Source organism: Carcharhinus amblyrhynchos, chromosome 35, assembly GCF_965287045.1.
Source record: "Carcharhinus amblyrhynchos chromosome 35, sCarAmb.v2.hapA, whole genome shotgun sequence".
NCBI classification, from domain to species: domain Eukaryota; kingdom Metazoa; phylum Chordata; class Chondrichthyes; order Carcharhiniformes; family Carcharhinidae; genus Carcharhinus; species Carcharhinus amblyrhynchos.
The window spans coordinates 15,332,572-15,354,216 of NC_137358.1; the positions used below are offsets into that span (position 1 = coordinate 15,332,572).

The 21,645-nt window shown below is 43.0% G+C and overlaps 1 protein-coding gene across 2 annotated transcripts in view; it reads left to right on the plus strand.

Moving 5' to 3' along the window:
- LOC145361565 (guanylyl cyclase C-like) overlaps positions 1-21,645 on the plus strand; it is a 126,698-nt gene that overhangs the window by 17,393 nt on the left and 87,660 nt on the right. The window contains exons 1-3 of one of the 2 annotated variants that reach the window (XM_080217397.1): positions 6,846-7,053; positions 16,273-16,385; positions 19,645-19,712. In XM_080217397.1, coding sequence (XP_080073523.1) covers positions 6,846-7,053; positions 16,273-16,385; positions 19,645-19,712 — 389 coding nt within the window. Of the gene's footprint in view, positions 1-6,845; positions 7,054-16,272; positions 16,386-19,644; positions 19,713-21,645 lie in introns of those variants that run through there. The other variant, XM_080217398.1, reaches the window with a different exon arrangement.

Sequence of the window (21,645 nt, forward strand, 5' to 3'; positions counted from 1 at the left end):
CGATAAGGTTGTTAGGAAGGCATACGGTGTCTTGGCGTTTATTGGTAGGGGGTTTGAATTTTGGAGCCGCAACGTCATGTTGCAACTGTACAAAACTGGTGCGGCCACGCTTGGAGTATTGTGTACAGTTCTGGTCCCCACATTATAAGAAAGATGTGGAGGCATTGGAGAGGGTGCAGAGGAGGTTTACCAGGATGTTGCCTGGTATGGAGGGAAGGTCCTATGAGGAGAGGCTGAGGGATTTGAGGTTGTTTTCGTTAGAAAGAAGGCGGCTAAGAGGAGACCTTATTGAAACGTACAAGATGATTAGAGGTTTAGATAGGGTGGACAGTGATAGCCTTTTTCATCAGATGGAGAAAGCTAGCATGAGGGGACATAGCTTTAAATTAAGGAGTGGTAGTTATAGGACGGATGTCAGAGGTAGGTTCTTTACCCAGAGGGTGGTAAGGGTATGGAATGCCCTGCCTGCTGCAGTTGTAGATGTGCCAAGTTTGGGGGCGTTTAAGAGGTCCGTGGATAGGTGTATGGATGGAAAGGGATTGGTTTAGGTTAGAGGGTGGTTGCTTTTTTCTTAATTGGTCGGCGCAACATCGAGGGCTGAAGGGCCTGTTCTGCGCTGTAACGTTCTATGTAATAAATAAACTTTAACTTTACCTTTTAAAGGATTACATGGGACTCGGAATAGTACCACCCACAAGGTGGTTTAAGAAGGCATGTGAGCCAAAGGTGGTTTAGAGATAGGCAGCAACATGTATGAATCTAATACGGGGTCCTCTCCATACCTTTACTCTCTACTGTAAAAATGTACATAGCTTCGTACTGTAAAGACTTCTTTGTAACTTCACCAAGATTGCTTCATGGCATCTAAGCAGAACACATTGTGAATAGTAACAACAGAACTGATCATTGCTCTCTGGAATAATTCACCTTGTTACTTATGGTTTACCACCTCCCTTCCTGCTTTCCCTCTTCTACTCTAATGACTTCTGCTCCCTGAGAACGTTATGGTTTCACTACAAGAGTAAAAAGAACCTAGAAGTGCAAATGTAAATGTTCAGGACAGACTCCAGCAATTGTTTAGCATTGGATAGAAGGTGATCAACAGCTGGAATTGGGTGAGAATCATAGAGTTTTACAGCACAGCAAAAGGCCCTTTGGCCCTTCGTATCTTTGCCACCCATCAATCAGCTATCTTTTCTTATCCCATCTTCCAGCACTTGTTCCAGAGCCCTGTGTGCTTTGGCATTCCAAGTGCTCATCTAAATACTTTTAAATGTTATGATGGTTCCCACCTCTACCACCCTTTCAGGCAGCGAGTTCCAGATTCCCACCACCCTCTGGGTGAAAACATTTCTCCTCAAATTCCCTCTATACCTCCTGCCCCTTACCTTAAATCTATGCCTCCTGGTTACTGACCTCTCTGCTAAAGGGAAAGGTTTTTTCCCATCTATCATATCTGTATACCTCATAATTTTGTGCACCTCAGTCAGGCCTGTGATTGGAGGAGAAGTTCCATGCAGAGTCTCCCATTCAAACTTACCTGCTTGACTGGGCTTTGAAAATTGGCTCCAGGGACCAGAGTAAGAAGTCTCACAACACCAGGTTAAAATCCAACCAGTTTATTTGATAGTCAACCCACAAGCTTTCAGGGTTTGCCCCTTTGTCGGGTGAGTGGAGAGTTCTGGTCTCAAACAGAGCGTATAAAAGGCACACACAGTTTATGGAATACTGATTAGAATGTGAGTCTTTACAGCTAACCTGCTATTCAAGTGGGTTGTGGGTTTACTATCAAATAAACTGGTTGGGCTTTAACCTGGTGTTGTGAGACTTCTCACTGTGTTTTCCCCAGTCCAACGCAGGCATCTCCACATCCAGGGACCATATCCAGCCCAGAGACCAATAATTAGACAAACCTGTACTAAAGCTTGCTTGGTGCTGGCAGTTTCTCTGTGCAATGCAAATGTATGCAAGCACAGGCACTGTAGAGATTATTAGATCGTAAGAAATGGGAGCAGGAGATGACCATTCAGCCCCTCAAGCCTGGTTCATCACATAATAAAATTATGGCTGATAAGGCTGTGGCCTTCTTGCTGGCTCTCTTGGACAAATTACTTATTTCTAATCGCTGATCCAGTGAGGGATCTGTGAGATGGTAATTAGGATCAGAAACTGTGAGGTTTCACTGTTGATATGAGTATGAGATACAGAATTGGCAGTATAATCAGCCTTCTCTCTGACCTGTTCAGCCTCCAAAATGGCAGGAGCTCCTCTGAATATCCACCCTTTAGTATCACAACATCTTTATCTTGTAAACATTACCCTCGTTGCTCAACATTTGTTTGTGATTTATGATATTAGGAAGTGTACAAAATGCTTTATCCCAAAGGTCTAGCAAATTATTATTATCCTTTATTTGTACTATGTTCAGTCTTATTGTTAATTGTGAATTAATCTTTTACTTTTAATCTGAGGGTATAGTCCGCCACTGTGGTGTTTGCTGCCTTTCAGATTTAAGTAGAAAGTCCAGGACACTAAAATTAAATGTTAATTCAATGGCAGGTAGTCCTAATCATGATATATCTAAAGGTACATATGCCTCAGTATGCCTGTTGCAATTGTTATAATTCAGGTCAGAAACTCTAAAATGCTTTATGAAGCCAGCCTGGAGAATAAGTTGGCTAGGATAAGCATGATATATTTCACCTCGGGTATGATTCAAATGGCCCACTAGGGAGCTCTGATCCAACAAAGTTTATTTAAGAATATGGTTAATAGAAAGGAAATTTTGATCAATTACAAACAAAAACAAAACAATCACGATAATGTGTAACCCTTAACAAATATATCTCAAATATTTCAATCAAACAAAAACTTCCTATGGACAAAAAAGGCCTTTCCACAGGTTTAACACAGCAAAGACTAATGCTCATGTAATACTGGAACTGAGTCCTTTGGATAAATGCTGCTGTTATCTTGAGGCACGCATACACTAGCTTGGAGTCAGAACAGCTTTCCAGAGCACCGGAGAGAGACGCTGATTGAGCCAACAACAGCAGATTCTCTACTCCAGGAAGGCAAGAAGCCTTGCTTTCAGCTAAACAGCAGAATTTCCAATACCAGGGAGAAAGAGAAAAACATTTCTTTTCAGCTTGATGTCTCTTCTCAATTAAAACTCTGCGATCAGCCAAGCAGAAAATGAAACCTTAAATTCACTAGGAAGGAAAAAAAACTGTCCAAAACACATGGCCTTCCTCCTAATAAAGCAAGGTCATAAAAAAACTCCCAGAGCTAAAATAAACAATCCTATTTAAACCACTGAAAGAGCAATAAGAAGACTTCTAGCAAATGGCCTGGCAACACTGAAACCAAAACTGCTATAGCTGCAGAGAACATGATTTTTAAAAAAATTCTTAAAGGTACACTAATGTTACTCAAACTATCTTTCTGATATAATCACAAGTTAATGCTGCCAAGAGAAAATCCTAACCCCAATGATGTTACCAAGCTTCACAAAGCAACTCTTGCTGCTGCATCTTCTCTTCATGGGTATATTCGCGGGAATCATTCGTTTGTTTTTCTTTTCTCTGGTCTTCTCAGGAGACATAGTACTTAAGGCAATCTATCAGTCCACTTCCAATATTGGTCTGGGACCCCTACAAGGACATACTTTAGAATAAATTATGGGGCCAGTGCTTTGTTAGCTCTTCCTTCACTTCTGCAGAGCATATAAAATATCTTATTTGAGGGATGCGGCCTTTAAGTTAAAGTTAAAGTAAAGTTTATTTATTAGTCACAAGTAAGGCTTACATTAATACTGCAATGAAGTTACTGTGAAATTCCTCGAGTCGCCACACTCCGGCACCTGTTCGGGTCAATGTACCTAACCAGCATTTCTTTCAGAATGTGGGAGGAAACCAGAGCACTCAGAAGCAACCCATGCAAACATGGGGAGAATGTGCAAACTCACCACGGTGACCCACGCTGGGAATTGAACCCAGGTCTCTGGCACTGTAAAGCAGCAGTGCTAACTACTGCGCTACTGTGACGCTCTGTACTTTCACCCCATTATTCTGTAGAAGTGTGTGTAATACTGCAGTGTCTGTGATGTACCATATTTCACCTTTTTACAAGCCACCATCTTCCTTTTCATTGTCTTTGACAGCTAAAGTGTTGCCCCTCAGAGAGTGGACAAAGCATCCTCATTGTCCCCTGACATCTGTCTTGTTATTTCCCTTTACCCTCAGTGGAAGGTGGAGGGGAAAGCTTGATCTAGCCCATGTCAAGGGGCAGAAAGCCTCCTTCCCCCTCCTGGTCTTCTCTCTCTGCCAGATGTACCAGTGAGTTTCAGCTCAATGTGGTAACCCAACTTCTCATGGTTACAAGTCCATAGATAAAACTGTTGGTGGATTTGTGGATAGTGATGAGAACCATCAGAGGATACAGCAGGATATAGATCGGTTGGAGACTTGGGTGGAGAGGTGGCAGATAGAGTTTAATCCAGACAAATATGAGGTAATGCATTTTGGAAGGTTTAATACAGATAGGAAATATACAGTAAATGGCAGAGCCCTTAAGAGTATTGAAAGGGATATGGGTACACAGGTCATTGAAAGTGGCAATGCAAGTGGAGAAGGTAGTCAAGAAGGCATACGGCATGTTTGCCATCATCAGCTGGGACATTGAGTTTAAAAATTGGCAAGTCATGTTGCAGCTTTATAGAACCTTAGGCCACATTTGGAATATAGTGTTCAATTCTGGCCACCACGCTACCAGAAGGATGTGGAGGCTTTGGAGAGGGTACAGAAAAGATTTACCAGGATGTTGCCTGGTATGGAGGGCATTAGCTATGAGGAGAGGTTGGAGAAACTTGGTTTGTTCTCGGAGGTTAAGGGGCAGCCTGATAGAAATCTACAAGATTGTGAGATGCATGGACAGAGTGGATAGTCAGAAGCTTTTTCCCAGGGTGGAAGAGTCAATTACTTGCGGGCACAGGTTTAAGGTGCGAGGGGCAAGGGTTAAAGGAGATATATGAGGCAGATTTTTTACACAGAGGGTGGTGGGCACCTGGAACTCATTGCCAGGGGAGATAGTGGCAGCGGATACAGTAACAACTTTTAAGGAGCGTCTTGATAAATACAAGAATGGATAGGAATAGAGGGATATGGTCCCCAGAAGGGTAGGGAGTTTTAGATAAGTCAGGCAGCATGGTCGGTGCAGGCTTGGAGGGTCAAAGGGCCTTTTCCTGTGCTGTAATTTTCTTTGTTCTATGTTCCTAATGGGCATGTTGAGGTCACGAATGGTGCTATAGAAATGCCATAGAAGAGATTTGCTTTTGTTCAATAATTTACATTTATATGGAACCATTCACATCCTCAAGACAGCCCAAAGTGCATCACAGCCAACGAATTACCGTTCAACTATTTTACAGGAAAACACAGCAGCAGCCAGTTTCGAAACATCAATGTCTCACAATTATACACAATTATATCCACTTGGTGGGGTAAATGGGAGTTTACCCCACGAACTATCCCATCCTAGACTTCCTAACCCACAGATCGCAATCAGATAGGCAACAACACCTCCTCCACGATCATCTTCAACACAGGTGCCCCACAAGGCTATGTCCTCAGCCTCTTACTATACTCCTTATACACCTATGACCGTGTGTCCAAATTCTCCTCCAACTTGATTTTCAGGTTTGCTGATGACATAACTGTAGTGGGTTGGATCTCAAACAGAGTACAGGAAAGAGATAAAGAACCTGGTGAACTGGTGCGAGACATTAATCTCTCCCTCAAAGTCAGCAAAACAAAGGAGATTGTTATCAACTTCAGGAAGCTTGGTGGAGAACATGCCGCTGTCTACATCAACAGGGATGAAGTGGAAATAGCCAGGAGCTTTGAGTTTCTAGATGTCCAGATCACCAACAACTGTCCTGGCTCCTCCACGCCAACACTATAGTTAAGAAAGCTCACCAACGTCTCTACTTTCTCAAAAAGCTAAGGAAATTTGGTGTGTCTGCTACGACTCACACCATAGAATTGTTTCTGGCTGTATCACGGCTTGGCTTCTGCTCTACCCAAGACTGCAAGAAACTACAAAAGGTCATGAACAAAGCCCAGTCCAGCCTCCCATCCATTGTCTCTGTCTACACTTCCTGTTGCCTCAGAAAAGCAGCCAGCATAATCAAAGACCACACGCCCCCCAGACGTTCTCTTTCCCACTTTCTTCCATTGGGAAAAGATACAAAAGCCTGAGGTCATATACCAACTGACACAAGAACAGCTTTTTCCCTACTGCCATCAGACTTTTGAATGGACCTACTTGATATTAAGTTGATCTTTCTCTGCATCCTATCAATGACTGTAACATTACATTCTGCACTCTTTCCTTCTCTATGTACAGTATGCTTTGCCTGTATAGCGCCAAGAAACAATATTTTTCACTGTATACCAATAAAATAATGACTCAAGGTAGGTTGGTTTAGTCAGTGGGCACAATGGGAAGGCCCACATGTCTGACTGCCGCTTCACCATCAATTGTTAAATTGCAGAGTGATATATTCCTTCTTCAGGTAGTTCTTTAACATGCTTTGGATGAAAGCGCCTCCTCAGTTTAAAGGAGCCTGGTGCCAAGTAAACTGCACGTTTTATAACCACTGAACTTTTATTGAGCAAACAACATTTTATATGAGCTGACCTTTGCGCTCAGCCTCGCGTATGATCTGAAGAGGAAAAGCTTTAGGATGACATTTTAATATATTTCGCAGTTGCGTTTCCTGTCCTCTTCGAAGTTAATGACCTGAGAGAAGGAGAATTGGAGTGTTTTAACAACACAGTGGGGAAATGAGGCGACTGCTAAGTTTCTGTTTGTGGATCATAGCAGCAGTCCCTAGATATTTGGCCACTTGCCCCTATTCTAAGTGTACCGAAGAGCTGTATACAGTTAATGTGATCATGTTGAACGACTCTCAGTCTCCTTGGACCTTGAGTAATGTCCGTCCAGCTATAAACAATGGAATTGAATTTTTTCAAAGAAAACTTGATAAGCAAGGTAAGAGACAAGTTCTGTTTTGTCTTTATCGTTTACGGTACTGGTCCCAAAGCACAAAAAAAAGTAGGAGTGTTGGAGAAGATGCAAAAAAAAGACTCACTGATATCAGAACTGAGACATTATAACTATCAACAGGGATTGAACAGATTCAGTGCTTTTCTTGAGAAAATAGAATGACAGAGTAGGAATGCGACAGAGGTCATGAAAATTATCAAGGGACTTGATAATGTGGATGTCGAGGAGGGTGTTTCCTCTTCTGGGAGAGACCAAAACAAGGGGCCAAAAACATTAAGTGTAAGAGTACATTTAAGTGGGAAATCAGGAGGGCAAAAAGAGGGTATGAGATGGACCTGGCAGGTAAGGTTAAAGAAAATCCCAAGAGGATTAGAGGGATATGGGCCAAACGCAGGCAACTGGGACTAACTGGAAGGCACGATGGTCAGCATGGACTGGCTGGGCTGAAGGGCCTCCTTCCATGCTGTATTGTTCTAAAAAACAAAAACAAACAAATTAAATAACAATTAGTAAATGCAATAAGAAATTCAGGCAAAGTGCTTTTACCCAGGGTGTTTGTTTACCTGCTGTAATTGAGGTGACTAACACGGAAGGAGAAGCGAGGTAAACAGATGTGTGAGAAAGGGCTAGAAGGTTATGCAGAGATGGGTAGCGTCAAGAGTGGTGGGAGAATGTCTGAGTGGAGCACAAACATAGGCATGGATCAGTTAGTTGGCATTCAGTGCTTTAAGTTTTGTCTATTGTCTTATGGGATTGTATTTTGGCACTGTTGGGGTGTTGCAGTGGGCTTGTTCATTCTCCTCTCATCTCTGTGTTGGACTCAATCCAGCCCGCTTTAATGGAAAGAAGGTCTACCTCTAATCCCTCCCGCTCTCTGGACCTCATGTGAAAAAGTACAAGGAGAAATGAAGATGGGCTAAAATGAGACAACTATAAAAAGCGATATAAAGGGAGTTGTAAGATGCACAAAAGGTGCTACTTGAAAGGGATATTAAAGCTAGCAGTAAACATCTTCAGGAAGACTTTGACCTTTAGGCGACTGTTGGTGGATGCTGTGGTCTGATGCCCATTCAGGCTGTGAAGAAGCACTTTGAAATTTTGAGAGCTCTGCTTCACTTAAATTTTGCAAATGAGTTTGGGGGAACCTAATGAGTCTCAAAAACTGGTTCAATGCAATTGTCAACAAGATAGGTTACTGGAGTGGTGGGGAGGAGTGCCGTGATTGCAGAGGGTTCATGTTCTGGGCAGGCCAAGGCACCAATTATTTTAGTGGTCCCTGAAGAATCACTTCTGGACTCTGATTTATAATACACAAGGTCAGAGCGCCTTCAGGAAAAGCTGTGAAGCAACCTGCAACATCGCGGACAAGCTATCAGGGTCCTAAAGCAGAGGTTTTGCTGCTTAAGTCGTCCAGAAGGAATCTCTGCAGCACATGACCGAAAAAGTCTCCATGTGTGTGGTGGTGTGCTGTGTCCTCTATAACTTCACAATTATGAAGGCCTAGCCACTACTTTAGGTGAGGAGGGGGAGAAGCAGGAGGAGGAATGGAGGTGACCACGTCATTGCATGCAAATGGACAAGCAAGAAAGACCACTTCGTGAGGTTTCACTTCAGTTAGAAGAAGCTTCCCCATTACTTCATAGACTTAACATTTCCTTACTGTACATCCATCTAGACTCCTTTATAAAAGAATCTCTTTGGCACATCATTCAATAAAAGCTAAAAACAAAAATATTCATACAATTTTAACGCACGTCTTCTGGGTGCCCCAGAATGGCCAAATTCTCTTCTGCAATTATACCCCAGTGGCTGCAACATGGGCAGTGGAGGTCTTCCTTTGACAGATGAAGACTGTAGATGGTATTGCAGGATGCCCATGAGTAGCTCTGGTCCTTTGGATGACACCACCTTGACACGAGCAGCAGCTTCTGGGATGGGTTGGCTGCAAAGGGAGTGGCAGAGGTGGGAGTACAGATGCTGCAACAATAGGTTTATGATGCCAGAGTGGAATAAACTGTCAGGGCTGAAACAAAATAAAATGAACAAATTTGTCTGGGGACTGAGGTCAGTGCTTGCTTGTGCTGACATTGAAATAGATTTTTCATGGGTTAGCAGCTCCCTGAGACAGCTTTACAGTAGCTGTCATCCTGAGGGAGCACAGTTGGAGCACCAGCCGCACTCTCCTGTCTCTTGGCGCCTGCCCTCTTCGTGCCCTCCCTGGTGGTGTCCAGCATTTCACAGAGCATGTTTCATGCTGGATGGCCATTAATTGGCCAGCCGGCGTGAAATTGCACTCGGAGGGAAACCAGCCTCCCACCCACTAACTCTGTCTACACTTCCCACTGCCTCGGCAAAGCAGCTAGCATAATTAAGGACCCCATGCTCCCGGACATTCTCTCTTCCATTTTCTTCCATTGGGAGAAAGATACAGAAGTCTGAGGTCACATACCAACCAACTCAAGAACAGCTTCTTCCCTGCTGCCATCAGACTTTTGAATTGACTTACTTGCATTATGTTGATCTTTCTCTATACCCTAGCTATGACTGTAACACTATATTCTGCACTCTCTTGTTTCCTTCTCAATGAATAGTATGTTTTGTCTGTGTAGAGTGCAAGAAACCATACTTTTCACTGTATGTTAATAGTAATAACAATAATAAATCAAATCAAATCAAATCATTTTGCATATGCTTCCAGGTCTGCTGTGTGTGCGTCTGTTGGGTGAAAATTCAGGTCATAGTATGGCCTCAGCATTTTCTCTTCCTCCCAGTCATAACATCATAAGTTAAGTATTTTCTAATATGGATGCCTGCCAATTGGATAGTGAGGACAGGTTGGACTTTTCTATTAGTGCTCTTGGATGAAATCTACAAGAAAAAGATCTATTAAATGTCTAAGAGACCTGGTCAGAATTTGATCGATTTCAGAAAACTGACGGTCGTTCCATGGCAGAATATAGTAGACCTTAATAGATTGTACAAAGATCAATTTGGGGATTCCTGGATCAGTGCAAAGCTTTTACATTAAAATAGAATCATAAAATCCCTACAGTGCAGAAGGAGGCCATTCGGCCATCGAGCCTGCACCGACAACAATCCCACCCAGCCGTATCCCCATAGCCCCATATATTTATCCTGTTAATCCCCTGACATTAAGGAGCAACTTAATGTGGACCATCAACCTAACCTGCATATCCTTGGAGTGTGGGAGGAAACAGGAGCATCTGAAGGAAACCCACACAGACGCAGGGTGAGCGTGCAAACTCCACACAGTGGCCCGAGGCCAGAATTGAACACAGGTTCCTGGCATTGTGAGGTAGCAGTGCCACTATTACTAGATTATGCTGAGGTATCTCATATGAGCAAGTTATTAGAACAAACTGGTTTTCAGTTCTCAGAATGCGACCCTGTTGAATGAGATGTCTGGTGCTTTGAAATACAAACCTTTGGGAACAGTTACTTTCTTCAGGCACCGTGGATCATATTAGACATACTGTAGCGATGTAAAAAAGAATGAATGAATGGCTGGAATTTATGGCTGCTCACACTGGTGGGATCTTCAGGCCCTACCACTGGCAATCCCCACCCCACTCCAATGGGTTTCCTGGAGGCGAGAGGTGGGTGCATTGAATCAGAAACCCTGCTGACAATGCCACGAACTGAAGATCCCATTGCCAGCGAATGGCAGGTCATGTCCACTGCCAGCTTGCACCAATAATCACACTCATAGATTGCTAACCTTCAAATAGACCTGGTACCTCAGATACTCAACACAGACAAACATATTAAAGAAAGACTAAAGGCAGGCAAACATGAGAATGAAATCATCTTTAGCATTTTTGACTATTAAGCAGGAGACAAAATTAGAACAGGCAAATGAAAGAAACCAAAGGAACAGTTAGTGAGTGCTTGCAGTGTGACTCAAAAATTCATTAAGTGGTTAAATGGCGGGGTCCTCAAAATTATACATTACAAAGAGAATTTTGAGTGATGGGATGAAGATTACGATGAATTCAAATAAATGTCTGATTGGTAATGGAGATTAATTTGGCAATGACGTTCAGAGACATGCTTGAAAAATATGAATATCATGGTCATGAATACCGCAGCTGAAACTCCTTTCAGCAATGAACTTTGTGAAATGAATCATGTGATTAATGAAATATTGTATAAAATTTTAGGAGCTTTAGTTTGATAATGAATGTGTTCATCATGAACCCCTTTAATTGTGCAGAACTAGATAGTGCTTGTACTTCAACAGTATGTGGGACAGATTAATGAAATGTTTCCTTGATTCACTAAGTATTGAGGATTAAAAGATTATGAAGGTCCTGCTTGTTTTAGCTTTGGTGACAATGCATCGAGGCTATTTAAAGAAATTTAATTCCATATAAAATAGCTGAAGAGAGGCTATTTTCTCAGTACTGAAGTCATGTATGTTGAGCAAATTTCCTGTGAAAAATAGACAAATGAAGCTTGATGTGGAGCACAGAAAGGCAATTATTTTTGAAAGTCAGTTGATTTTTAGTTTATGCAGGTAGGACATTATTGTGTTCCCAAAACAAAATCCAATGTTTCTCCATTAGAAGAGTGGACAAGTATTAAATCAGATTCATGAAGTAACAAAGACAATTTGCTCACCCTACTTGTCAATGGTTAAAATAGCGTGGTTGGTGAAGAATATGCAGGGAAAAAGAAGAGTTTAATGAAAAGCGTCAAATGTGTGTAAAAAAAAAGTAGTTTCAGTGAACACAACCCCATTCTATTTAAGTTAAATATTGATTGAATGTTCAGGATGATGGCCAAAAAATGATATTTATAGAGAATATAAATATAACTCAGTGGATTCTATTGCCATAAACAAACTAGATTATAAAAAGGGGTATACAGGTTCATGAGCTGGCAGAGTGGAGTGAAAGAATAAAGTGTAAGGATGCCCAGTGTGATTAATAATGGTGAATTTAGAAGTAGATTAAAAAAATGATCATATACCATGGAAAACGTTTCTGATGATCCAAGAGGGCAATGTTACAGTCATAGACTGGGAGACATAAAAGTGGAAGGAGAAACTGTAATTTGAATAGATTAGGCAATGAAATAAAGGCCACTGGAATAATCTTGCAACAACTAGAAGCCAAAGTCCGAATGTCTGTGAAGTTTAGGTGACTGCCAATAACTTTGAAGATAAATTAGGAAGAGCGGCTAAACAAAAGGAATTAGATATCTGGAAAGAGTTTGAATTTATTCTGAGGTACCAGGTTATGGTCAAATCAATTTGTCACTGGGTTGCTCTTCAGAAGACCAGCATGAACTCAGTGGGCTGAGTGGCCTCCTTTTGTACAGTAATGACTAAGCAAATTTGAACTGAAAATGCCCTTGGGTGAAATTTTCTCATCTTGCCCACCACAGGAATTGTAGCAGGTGGGACGCAGACATGCAAAGGTCTGTTGACCTCAGGCAGGATTTTCCGGTCTTGGCCGAGCACGGCCAGAAATCCCACTCTTGTATCATAGAATCTCTACAATGCAGAAGGAGGCCATTCAGCCCATCAAATCTGCAACACTGACAATGCCAACTTGGCCCTATCCCCGTAACCTCATGTATTTACCATGCTAATCCCCCTGACACTAAGGGGCAATTTAGCATGGCCAATCCTCCTAACTTGCACATTTTGGAATGTGGGAGGAAGCCGAAGCACCCAGAGGAAACCCACGCAGGCATGGGGAGAGCACCCAAACTCCACACAGTGTCCCAAGGTCAGAATCGAATCTCTGGCGCTGTGAGGCAGCAGTGCTAACCACTGTGCTGCCCTTGTACATGGGAGATAAAAGACTATATTCTTGGAATTTTGAAGAGGATGATACAGATGTGAGAATGGATTTTAATACAGTTAGAAAAGTCATCTTGAAATCTTTTTACCCCTTTTGATCCCATCTCCATAGCAGTGTAAATCAGTTGACATAAAAGCTGCAATTCTGCAGGACAATAGTTTTCAGAGAGAAGTGTTCCCAATCCGCTCACAGCAGCTGCAGATCAGGAAAGCCAGGGAAATTAATAGTAGATGTTTTATAAATAACATACAAAACATAGAGTTAAACAGCATGGAGGTTGGGCAAACCTTTATAAATCTTGGAATACTATGTCCAATTCTGGGCACCACAGATGTTAAGGAGAGGATACAGAGGAGATTTATTAAACTGGGAACAGGAATGAGGAACTTCAGTTATCTGGAGAGATTAGAGAAGCTGGGATTGTTGTCCTTTAGAAGAGAGAAGGTTAAGAGGAGATTCAGCAGAGGGGTTTAAAGTCTAAACAGGCTAAAGTCCAACAGATTTATTTGGAATCATGAGCTTTCGGACCACTCATGATTCCAGTTAAACCAGTATTTTTGAGACAATTTAAGAATAGTATTTCCTGCCTTCACTTCAGGAGTTTAGTCAAAAAACCAGTGCCTGGAATTTCCATTGTGGTTTCACCAATATTCAGGTGATCACATTGAGAAATCAGCAGAAAATCTATGTGAAGGTTTCCAACATAATCAGTTCATGCCCAAACGCAGCAAGACCTGGACAATATCCAAGTTTGGGCTTTCAAGTGGCAAGTAACATTGATGCCACATAAGTGCCAGGCAATGGCCAAATCCAACAAGTCAGGATCTAACCATCATCACCCCTTGACATTCAATGACATTAGCATTGCTGAATCCCCCATTACTGACAGCCTGGGAGTTACTATTGATCAGAGACCAGACTGGATTAGGCATATAAATATGTGGTTACCAAAGCATGTCAGAGGCTAGGGATCCTGTGGCAAGTAATTCAGGGTGGCATGGTGGCACAGTGGTTAGCACTCACAGCACCAGGGACCCAGGTTCAGTTCCCGGCTCGGGTCACTGTGTGGAGTTTGCACATTCTCCCTGTGTCTATGTGGGTTTCCTCCCACAGTCCAAAAGACGTGCTGGTTAGGTGCATTGGCCATGCTAAATTCTCCCTCGGTGTACTAGAACAGATGCTGGAGTGTGATGACTAGGGATTTGCACAGTAACTTCATGTAAGACCACTTGTGATACTAATAAATAAACTTTAAACTTAAACCTGACTCCTCAAAGCCGGCCCACCATCTTCACGGCAGAAGCCAGGAGTGTAATGGAATACTCTGCACTTGCCTGGATGAGGTGCAACTCCAACAACATTCAAGAGGTTCAACACCATCCAGGATAAAGCAGCCCTCTTGATTGCTACTTTTTCCATAGTCATTAAATTCCTCCACCGCAAATTAACAGTGACAGTGTTTGTACCATTTTCTAGATGAATTGCAGGAAGTCATCAAGATTCCTTCGGCAGCACCTACCAAACCCACAACCACTACCATCTGGAAGGATAAGAGTAGCAGATACCTGGGAACACCACCACCTCCAGGTCATTCACCACCCTGACTTGGACATATAATAACTGTTTCTTCACTGTCACCAGGTCAAAATCCTGGATTCCAGGGACTGCACCAGGTCAAGAAGGCAGCTCACCACAACCTTCCCAAGGGCAAGCAGGGATGGGTAGTAAATGCTGGCCTAGCCAGTGATGCCCCACATTGAGTAAAATGAATGAAAAAAATTACATATTTCACCAATGAAGTTGTTTTTCATGTGAATAGAAGCTTTATTAAGGTATTTTTGCACAGGATAACCTCAGCCACTTTGAAAATCCTGTGTTTAAACTTGATATTAACTGCTTGATGGAGATGAGGCAGTCTGAGTCAGCACATAATGTGGTATGATGTGACAGGTGAAAGGTCTTCCCAAGTGACCTTCAGAGTTGCAGAATTGTCTTTTTTTGTCAGGTAATATTTCTGATGTTGCCAACTGTTCCGTTTCAGTTCAGAAGCACTTAATCAGAGACAGTTGGAAAGAGGCACAGAGAGAGGAGAGGGTTACAGAGAGAGGATTAGCAGGAGAGAAATAGGACGTGGGTCGAGAGAGATAGATAGCAAGAAGAGTAGAGAGAAACAGAAAGAGAGGGAAAGAAGATGATTGATGTTGGATCCTAATTCCAACCCTCACATCCTGGTTTTTCCAGGGTGGGATTGAAAGTGTGTTGGGTCTGTCTTAGATCTGTCATTTCAGCAATTAAGAAGCAGTTGATGGAAATAAGAAGGCCTGTTTTAACTCTGAATCCTGGATCTTCCAGCTAGAAGACCTGTTTCCAGACTTGTCAGCCACTTGCCAGGTATTGCGTATGTGAAGAGCTGCTTCAGTGAAACTGACAAGCTGGGAAGGCTTTGTTTAGTTAGACTGAAGAGCTCCAGCCATGGCCATCGAGAGTCCAAAGCACTTCTCTCAGAAAGTGCTTCTACTTCTTGACAGGTGATTGCCAACTGCTCAGAAGGCACTCACTCAACTGGTACTTCACTCACCTTCAGCTGCATGTGCCTACTGCCAGCCTTTTCCATGACTTGGGAGCGATTTATGCACTGTATCATTCACCTCTGCTGAGGGGCATTAGCAGAGGCCATGCCGCCACCAACTGCATTTACTACCTTCTTCTTGCTCTCTACGGATGGGATGGACATTGAAATCTAGCTAGAAAGAGATAAGACCTCCACCCCCAAACATAAATGGACAGGCAGAATATCATTGGTGGCTACTTCTCCACATGCACCAGTGACTTAGGAGGTTCTAATTCTCATGGCTGGTCTCTGCTAACATCTACCAGAACAAGAACTAATTCCCAATGGAACAGGCGAGCAGATGGGAAATGTTGCCAGTGGCCAATAATGACCTGACATCAAAAAGTTCAAATGCTGGTGGTCCTTTCTAACCCATGCCAGGACCATTTAATTAGAAATCCTTCCTTTGAAAGAATGGATATGTCACCCTAGCCGCCCTTCCTGATTGGTCGTGGACCTACTTTGCCCTGGGAAAGTGCAACAACCAGGTAAGCAAATCAGAGTTCTGGGCTCAAGGATAGTCCCATCATTCCAGCAGGAACTGTGAGAAAATAACGCCCAGAGATATACACAAGAAAAGCATATTGTGAGTGTGACAGAGGAACTGGGGTGGAGGGTATGGTTGAAATAGACAAAGACTGGAGGAATTATTACCCAGTGGTTGAGTAATCCATACAAGAATGTCCAGTTTGGGGTGGAAAAGTCACAGCTTCAAAGATGGGAAAATTTGATGAAAAACTAAGAGTTGTGTTTACGTTCCAGGTTTTAACGTCACATTGGATGCAACATTTCATGGCTTTGACACAGCTGTGTATTTTGCCAGCGGCTGCCCCATCAGTACCTGTGAAGGTGTGGAGAATCTGAAAAAGTTATATGTGAGTACATTAGTAGTCAAAACTGGTTAGTTTTGAGCCACAAACCTGTACCAGGGTCCTACCTATTTATTCAATAGGGTACAACACACTAGTGGCATTGCCAAGTGATGGTACTTCATAATTCATTACAGCTCCAACCCTAATCTCCAAAAGGAGATCTTGTCGTGCTGCAATTACGGTTTATCCATTAGTTGGAGGTCTAGGCAGAGTTGTATGGAGCTATGGGTCAGTTACACAAATGCAGAACTGATTACATTCACGAAGCTTGTTCTATTTTATTAAACACACTAACAACAGAAGCTTTTGGGGATAAATAGCACAGGTGTACTCTTCCTGTGCCATTTCTTTACAGCTTTTTCCATTTTCATCAGATCCACCGTTCACCTATCACCCCAATACCCACTCACCTAACTTGGCTATCGGTTGAGCAACATTGTAATTTTAAGATTCCAATCTTTGTTTTCAAATCCCTCTCTCTGTACCCCCTTTCCCCCACCCCCAGCCCCACAACCCCCTCAGATCTCTGATCTTATCTAAATCTGGCCACTTTATCCCTGATTTGAACGACTCCACCATAGGCGGCAGTCCTTTCAAATGTTCGGCACCAAGCTCTGGAATTTCCTCCCTAAACCTCCAGCTCTATCCCTCTCCTCCCAAATTTCCTCCCTGAACTTCTCCACCTCCCTATCGTTTTCCTCTTTGAAGATATTCCATAAAGCCTAATTCCTCGATCAAAAGTTTGGACATTTGGCCAAATGTCTCCTTGTAATCACTCAGTGTCAAATTTGGTTCTTTAAGGCTCTTGTGAAATATTTTGGGACATTTCATTATATTAAGCTGCTATGTAAGTATAAGTTATTGTTGTTCCTATGATGGAAATGATGTAATTTCCATGCGCCAGGCAGATTTCTTGAGGTCACTTATCCAAGAGACTATCCCTCACATGTGGGTTGTGATATTGAGCATCATCTGGCTGTCACAGCCTCTGTTATGAGCTATAGTGATACCACCTGCACTGTTCCTCTTTGAACAAAGGTATATGAAACCTTTAGAACCAGGATTGGGGGATGGAAGCCTTGAAAACCCTTCATTTCTCTGCAGCGTGGAGTATGAAATCCAGAGATATCCCACTTGGCTGGCTCTGGATATCTTCAGGAAAAGGGTTCTTCTGGATTGGCTTAGGTTCAACAGCATCTAATGAGTGGGATGGGGCCAACATGATGTTGAAGGTGGCTGATATTGGTCAGGCATTCCCTTACCTTACGAAAACGAACCTGTTCCTCCAGTAACCTTCTACTATACCACTCTTATGATATGGAACCCACCACTAGCACTGCAAGAGGGCTGCCCAGAACCATCTTCTTAGAATCGTAGAATCCCTACAGTGGAGAAGGAGGCTATTCAGCCCATCAAATCTGCACCAACCCAGGCCCTATTCCCATAAACCCATATATTTACCCTGCTAATCCCCCTGACACTAGGGCCAATTTCACATGGCCAATCAACCTAACCTGCACATCTTTGGACTGTGGAAGGAAACCGGAGCATCCGGAGGAAACCCACGCAGACATGGAGAAAACATGCAAACTCCACACAGACAGTGACCCGAGGCCGGAATTGAATCTGCTCGTAGCTCTCCTTTGTGTCTGACAGCCATGTGGCTTCCTTCTGAAACTGAAAGCAAAATTCTGCTGGAAATCTGAAATAAAAACAAAGTTCTGGAAAAACTCAGACCTGGTAGCATTGAGACAAATGGAGTCAACGTTTTGAGTCCAAAATGGTTCTTCTTTGGAAATGGTTCTGTTTTTGTCTATTCACAAAAGAGTGACAGAGAAGGGGAAAGGAACTATTGGATTCAACATGAGAGCTGGCAGAAGAGATTTAAAACTTGGAAAACTGTTTGAATCTTTGGAGATGCTGAAGAGCTGGGTATTTTCCCAGAAGTGACTAAACTGTGAATAATCAGGTGTTTGGATGGCTGAAAAGGAATTCTAGGAAGCTACACCATCAGGACCCAAGGGGAAGAGGGTTTGTAGTAGTGTGCCTTACTCTTAACTGTGAAATTTGAGAGTAAAAAGTGTTGTTCGATAAGACTCCTGATCTAAAGAGCTCTTTGCAATCATGTAGTGATACATGTGTTTGAGGTCATGTAAGATCCATCTTTGTTGTATCTACTATTTGAAGTGAAATTTACTTTTTTTGTTTGAAGTATCATTTGCATCTTAATTGCTTGATTTATGTTTTAGCAGAAATTGCAAAACAAAAGTGAATCTTGTTGCTAACTTCTTTCAGGGGTGAACCTGGTCATTTTGGTTTACAAAGCCCCCATGGGGATTGTAACAAAATTTTAACCTAATTTCCCCTTAAAAGTACTGGATAGAAGCAAATTACTGCGGATGCTGGAATCTGAAACCAAAAGAAAAAATGCTGGAAAATCTCAGCAGATCTGGCATATCTGTAAGGAGAGAAAAGAGCTGATGTTTTGAGTCCAGATGATCTTTGGGTCATCTGGACTCAAAACATTAGCAATTTTCTCTCCTTACAGATGGTGTCAGACCTGCTGAGATTTTCCAGCATTTTCTCTTTTGGCCCTCATAAAAACATCCGGATTATTTATGTCAATTACTCCATGTTTTAGCAAGTTTAGCAAGCAAGCCTGCTGTGTTCTGTGGTGTAACGGTGAGCACTCTGGACTATCAATCCAGCGATCTGAGTTCGAATCTTGGTTTTCTTTGCTTTTGTCTTGCTTTTCTTTGAGGTGGCACGGTGGCACAGTGGTTAGCACTGCTGCCTCACAGATCCAGGGACCCAGGTTCAATTCCTGGCTTGGGTAGCTGTCTCTGTGGAGTCTGCACGTTCTCCCTGTGTCTGCATGGGTTTCCTTTGGGTGCTCTGGTTTCCTCCCACGTTCTGAAAGACATGCTGGTTAGGTGCAATGACCATGCTAAATTCTTACCTCAGTGTATCCGAACAGGCACCAGAGTGTGGCGACGAGGGGATTTTCACAATAATTTCATTACAGTGTTAATGTAAACCCACCTATGACACTAATAAATAAACTTTAAAAAGCTCCATGTTCTCACCCCGTTCTTGGTGGACATTTGACAAATTGTTGCATTATTTGCAAAACACCAGCGTTAATTATTTCACAATTGTGCAGTGGCATCTTGTAGTTGAACATACAGCGAAAGGTGAAGGTGGGTTGCAGACAATCAGACTGACAACTTCTGACTTTGACTCTCTTTATTCCTGAATCTAGATGGACAGACAATTGGGCTGTGCAGTTCTGGGTCCAACTTGCACCTATGCAACCTTTCAAATTGTCTCGTAAGTCTTTGCCACCTTATCGTGTGAGTTGCTCTGCGTGTTTGAGTGGAGAGGCACATAGTATTCTTGTCGTGGTATTTGCAATGCTTTATTTTAAAATTTGAGGGGAGAGACACACGGATTGTCCATGTACTGGTGGAGAGTGATGTAAGTGCACCAAGCTCACTGACCTTTTTCACTGCATAACTAGGTGGCTACCTTTCCCTGGAGGCGGGAAGAGAAGGCAATATGCATCATTGGTCAGCCTTCATTACTGAAGGAGGTTGTATGATAAATGTATCGCATTGATGGAAAGGCGGACAAGTAGGGGTGCAGAAACCTTGGGGTTCACGTCTCTTGAAGATGAAAAAGCAGGTTGAGAAGGCTGTTTAAAAAAACAGATGAGATCCTGGGCTTTATAAGTTGAGAGATTTGGTAGAAAGCATGAGTTGGGATATTTCCCTACTAGGCAGATCTCTCTCTAAAAGACATCCCACCTGTCATTTTTTCATTCTGGGAAGATAGGGGCAGGATGGAGTTGATGGAGGGTTAAATTTAGAACGGGTCCGCAAAACAGAAATAATTCTGCCTCGGATATCAACCTTAAAATTCACTTCTTCAAGTATATTTTGCCTTTGGCAGTGGTTTGGAGGAGGCCATGGAGGTGGTCAAGTACTGAAGTATGTTGATTAGAAAGCCTTCCTCTGTTCTCTGATACTCTGGCCCATTTTATGGAAAGCTGTTGGACCCTCTTAGCCTTAACCTTCTCTCTCCATGCCCTCCATAATCCCCTAATGCTTTCCAAACCCCCCTCATATTCCACACCACTCAATGCCCCTCAGACCTCAATAACTACCACATCCTCATTCCCAAATATATCCTTGTACCCCATCCATTGTCTACCATGGGCAAACCTCAAGATCCATGTGGAGATGAAAAAAATTTAATGTCAAACAATCTAAATGAGCTCTCAATCAAATACTCATGATACAAATTTACTGGACAAATTTACTGACAAATTTACTGGAGTTCTATGAGGATGTGTCTAGGGCAGTGGATAGAGGAGAGCCGGTGGATGTGGTCTTTCTGGATTTTCAGAAGGCGTTTGACAAGGTACCTCACAAGAAGTTATTGCAGAAGGTCAGGGGACATGGAGTTGGGGGTAGGATGTTAGCGTGGATAGAGGATTGGTTGTCAAATAGGAGGCAGAGAATGGGGGTCAATGGGTGCTATTCGGATTGGCGGTTGGTGACTAGTGGGGTGCCCCAGGGGTCGGTGCTGGGGCCTCAGCTATTTACCATTTATATAGATGATCTGGAGGAGGGAACCGAGTGCAGGGTGTCGAAATTTGCTGATGACACCAAGATTGGGGGAAAGGCAAATTGTGTGGAGGGTGTGGAGAGTCTGCAGAAGGATCTAGATAGGCTGGGCGAATGGGCCAGGAAATGGCAAATGGAATTTAATGTTGGCAAGTGTGAGGTGGTCCACTTTGGTAGGAAGAATGGTAGGAAGGACTATTACTTACGTGGCGAAAAACTGCAGCAGGCGACGGTGCAGAGGGACCTCGGGGTCCTTGTGCATGAGTCGCAAAAACCCAGCTTGCAGGTGCAGCAGGTGGTCAGGAAGGCGAATGGGATGCTGGCCTTCATAGCGAGGGGGATTGAATATAAAAGTAGGGAGGTCTTGCTGCAGCTGTATAGGGCATTGGTGAGGCCGCAGCTGGAGTACTGTGTGCAGTTTTGGGCGCCGCACCTGCGCAAGGATATTTTGGCCCTGGAGGGAGTGCAGAGGAGGTTTACTAGGCTGATACCGGAGTTGAGGGGATTGAACTATGAGGAGAGGCTGAATAAACTAGGCTTGTACTTGTTAGAGTTTAGAAGAATGAGGGGAGATCTCATTGAGACGTATAAGATGATGAATGGGATGGATAGGATAGAGGTGGAGAGACTCTTCC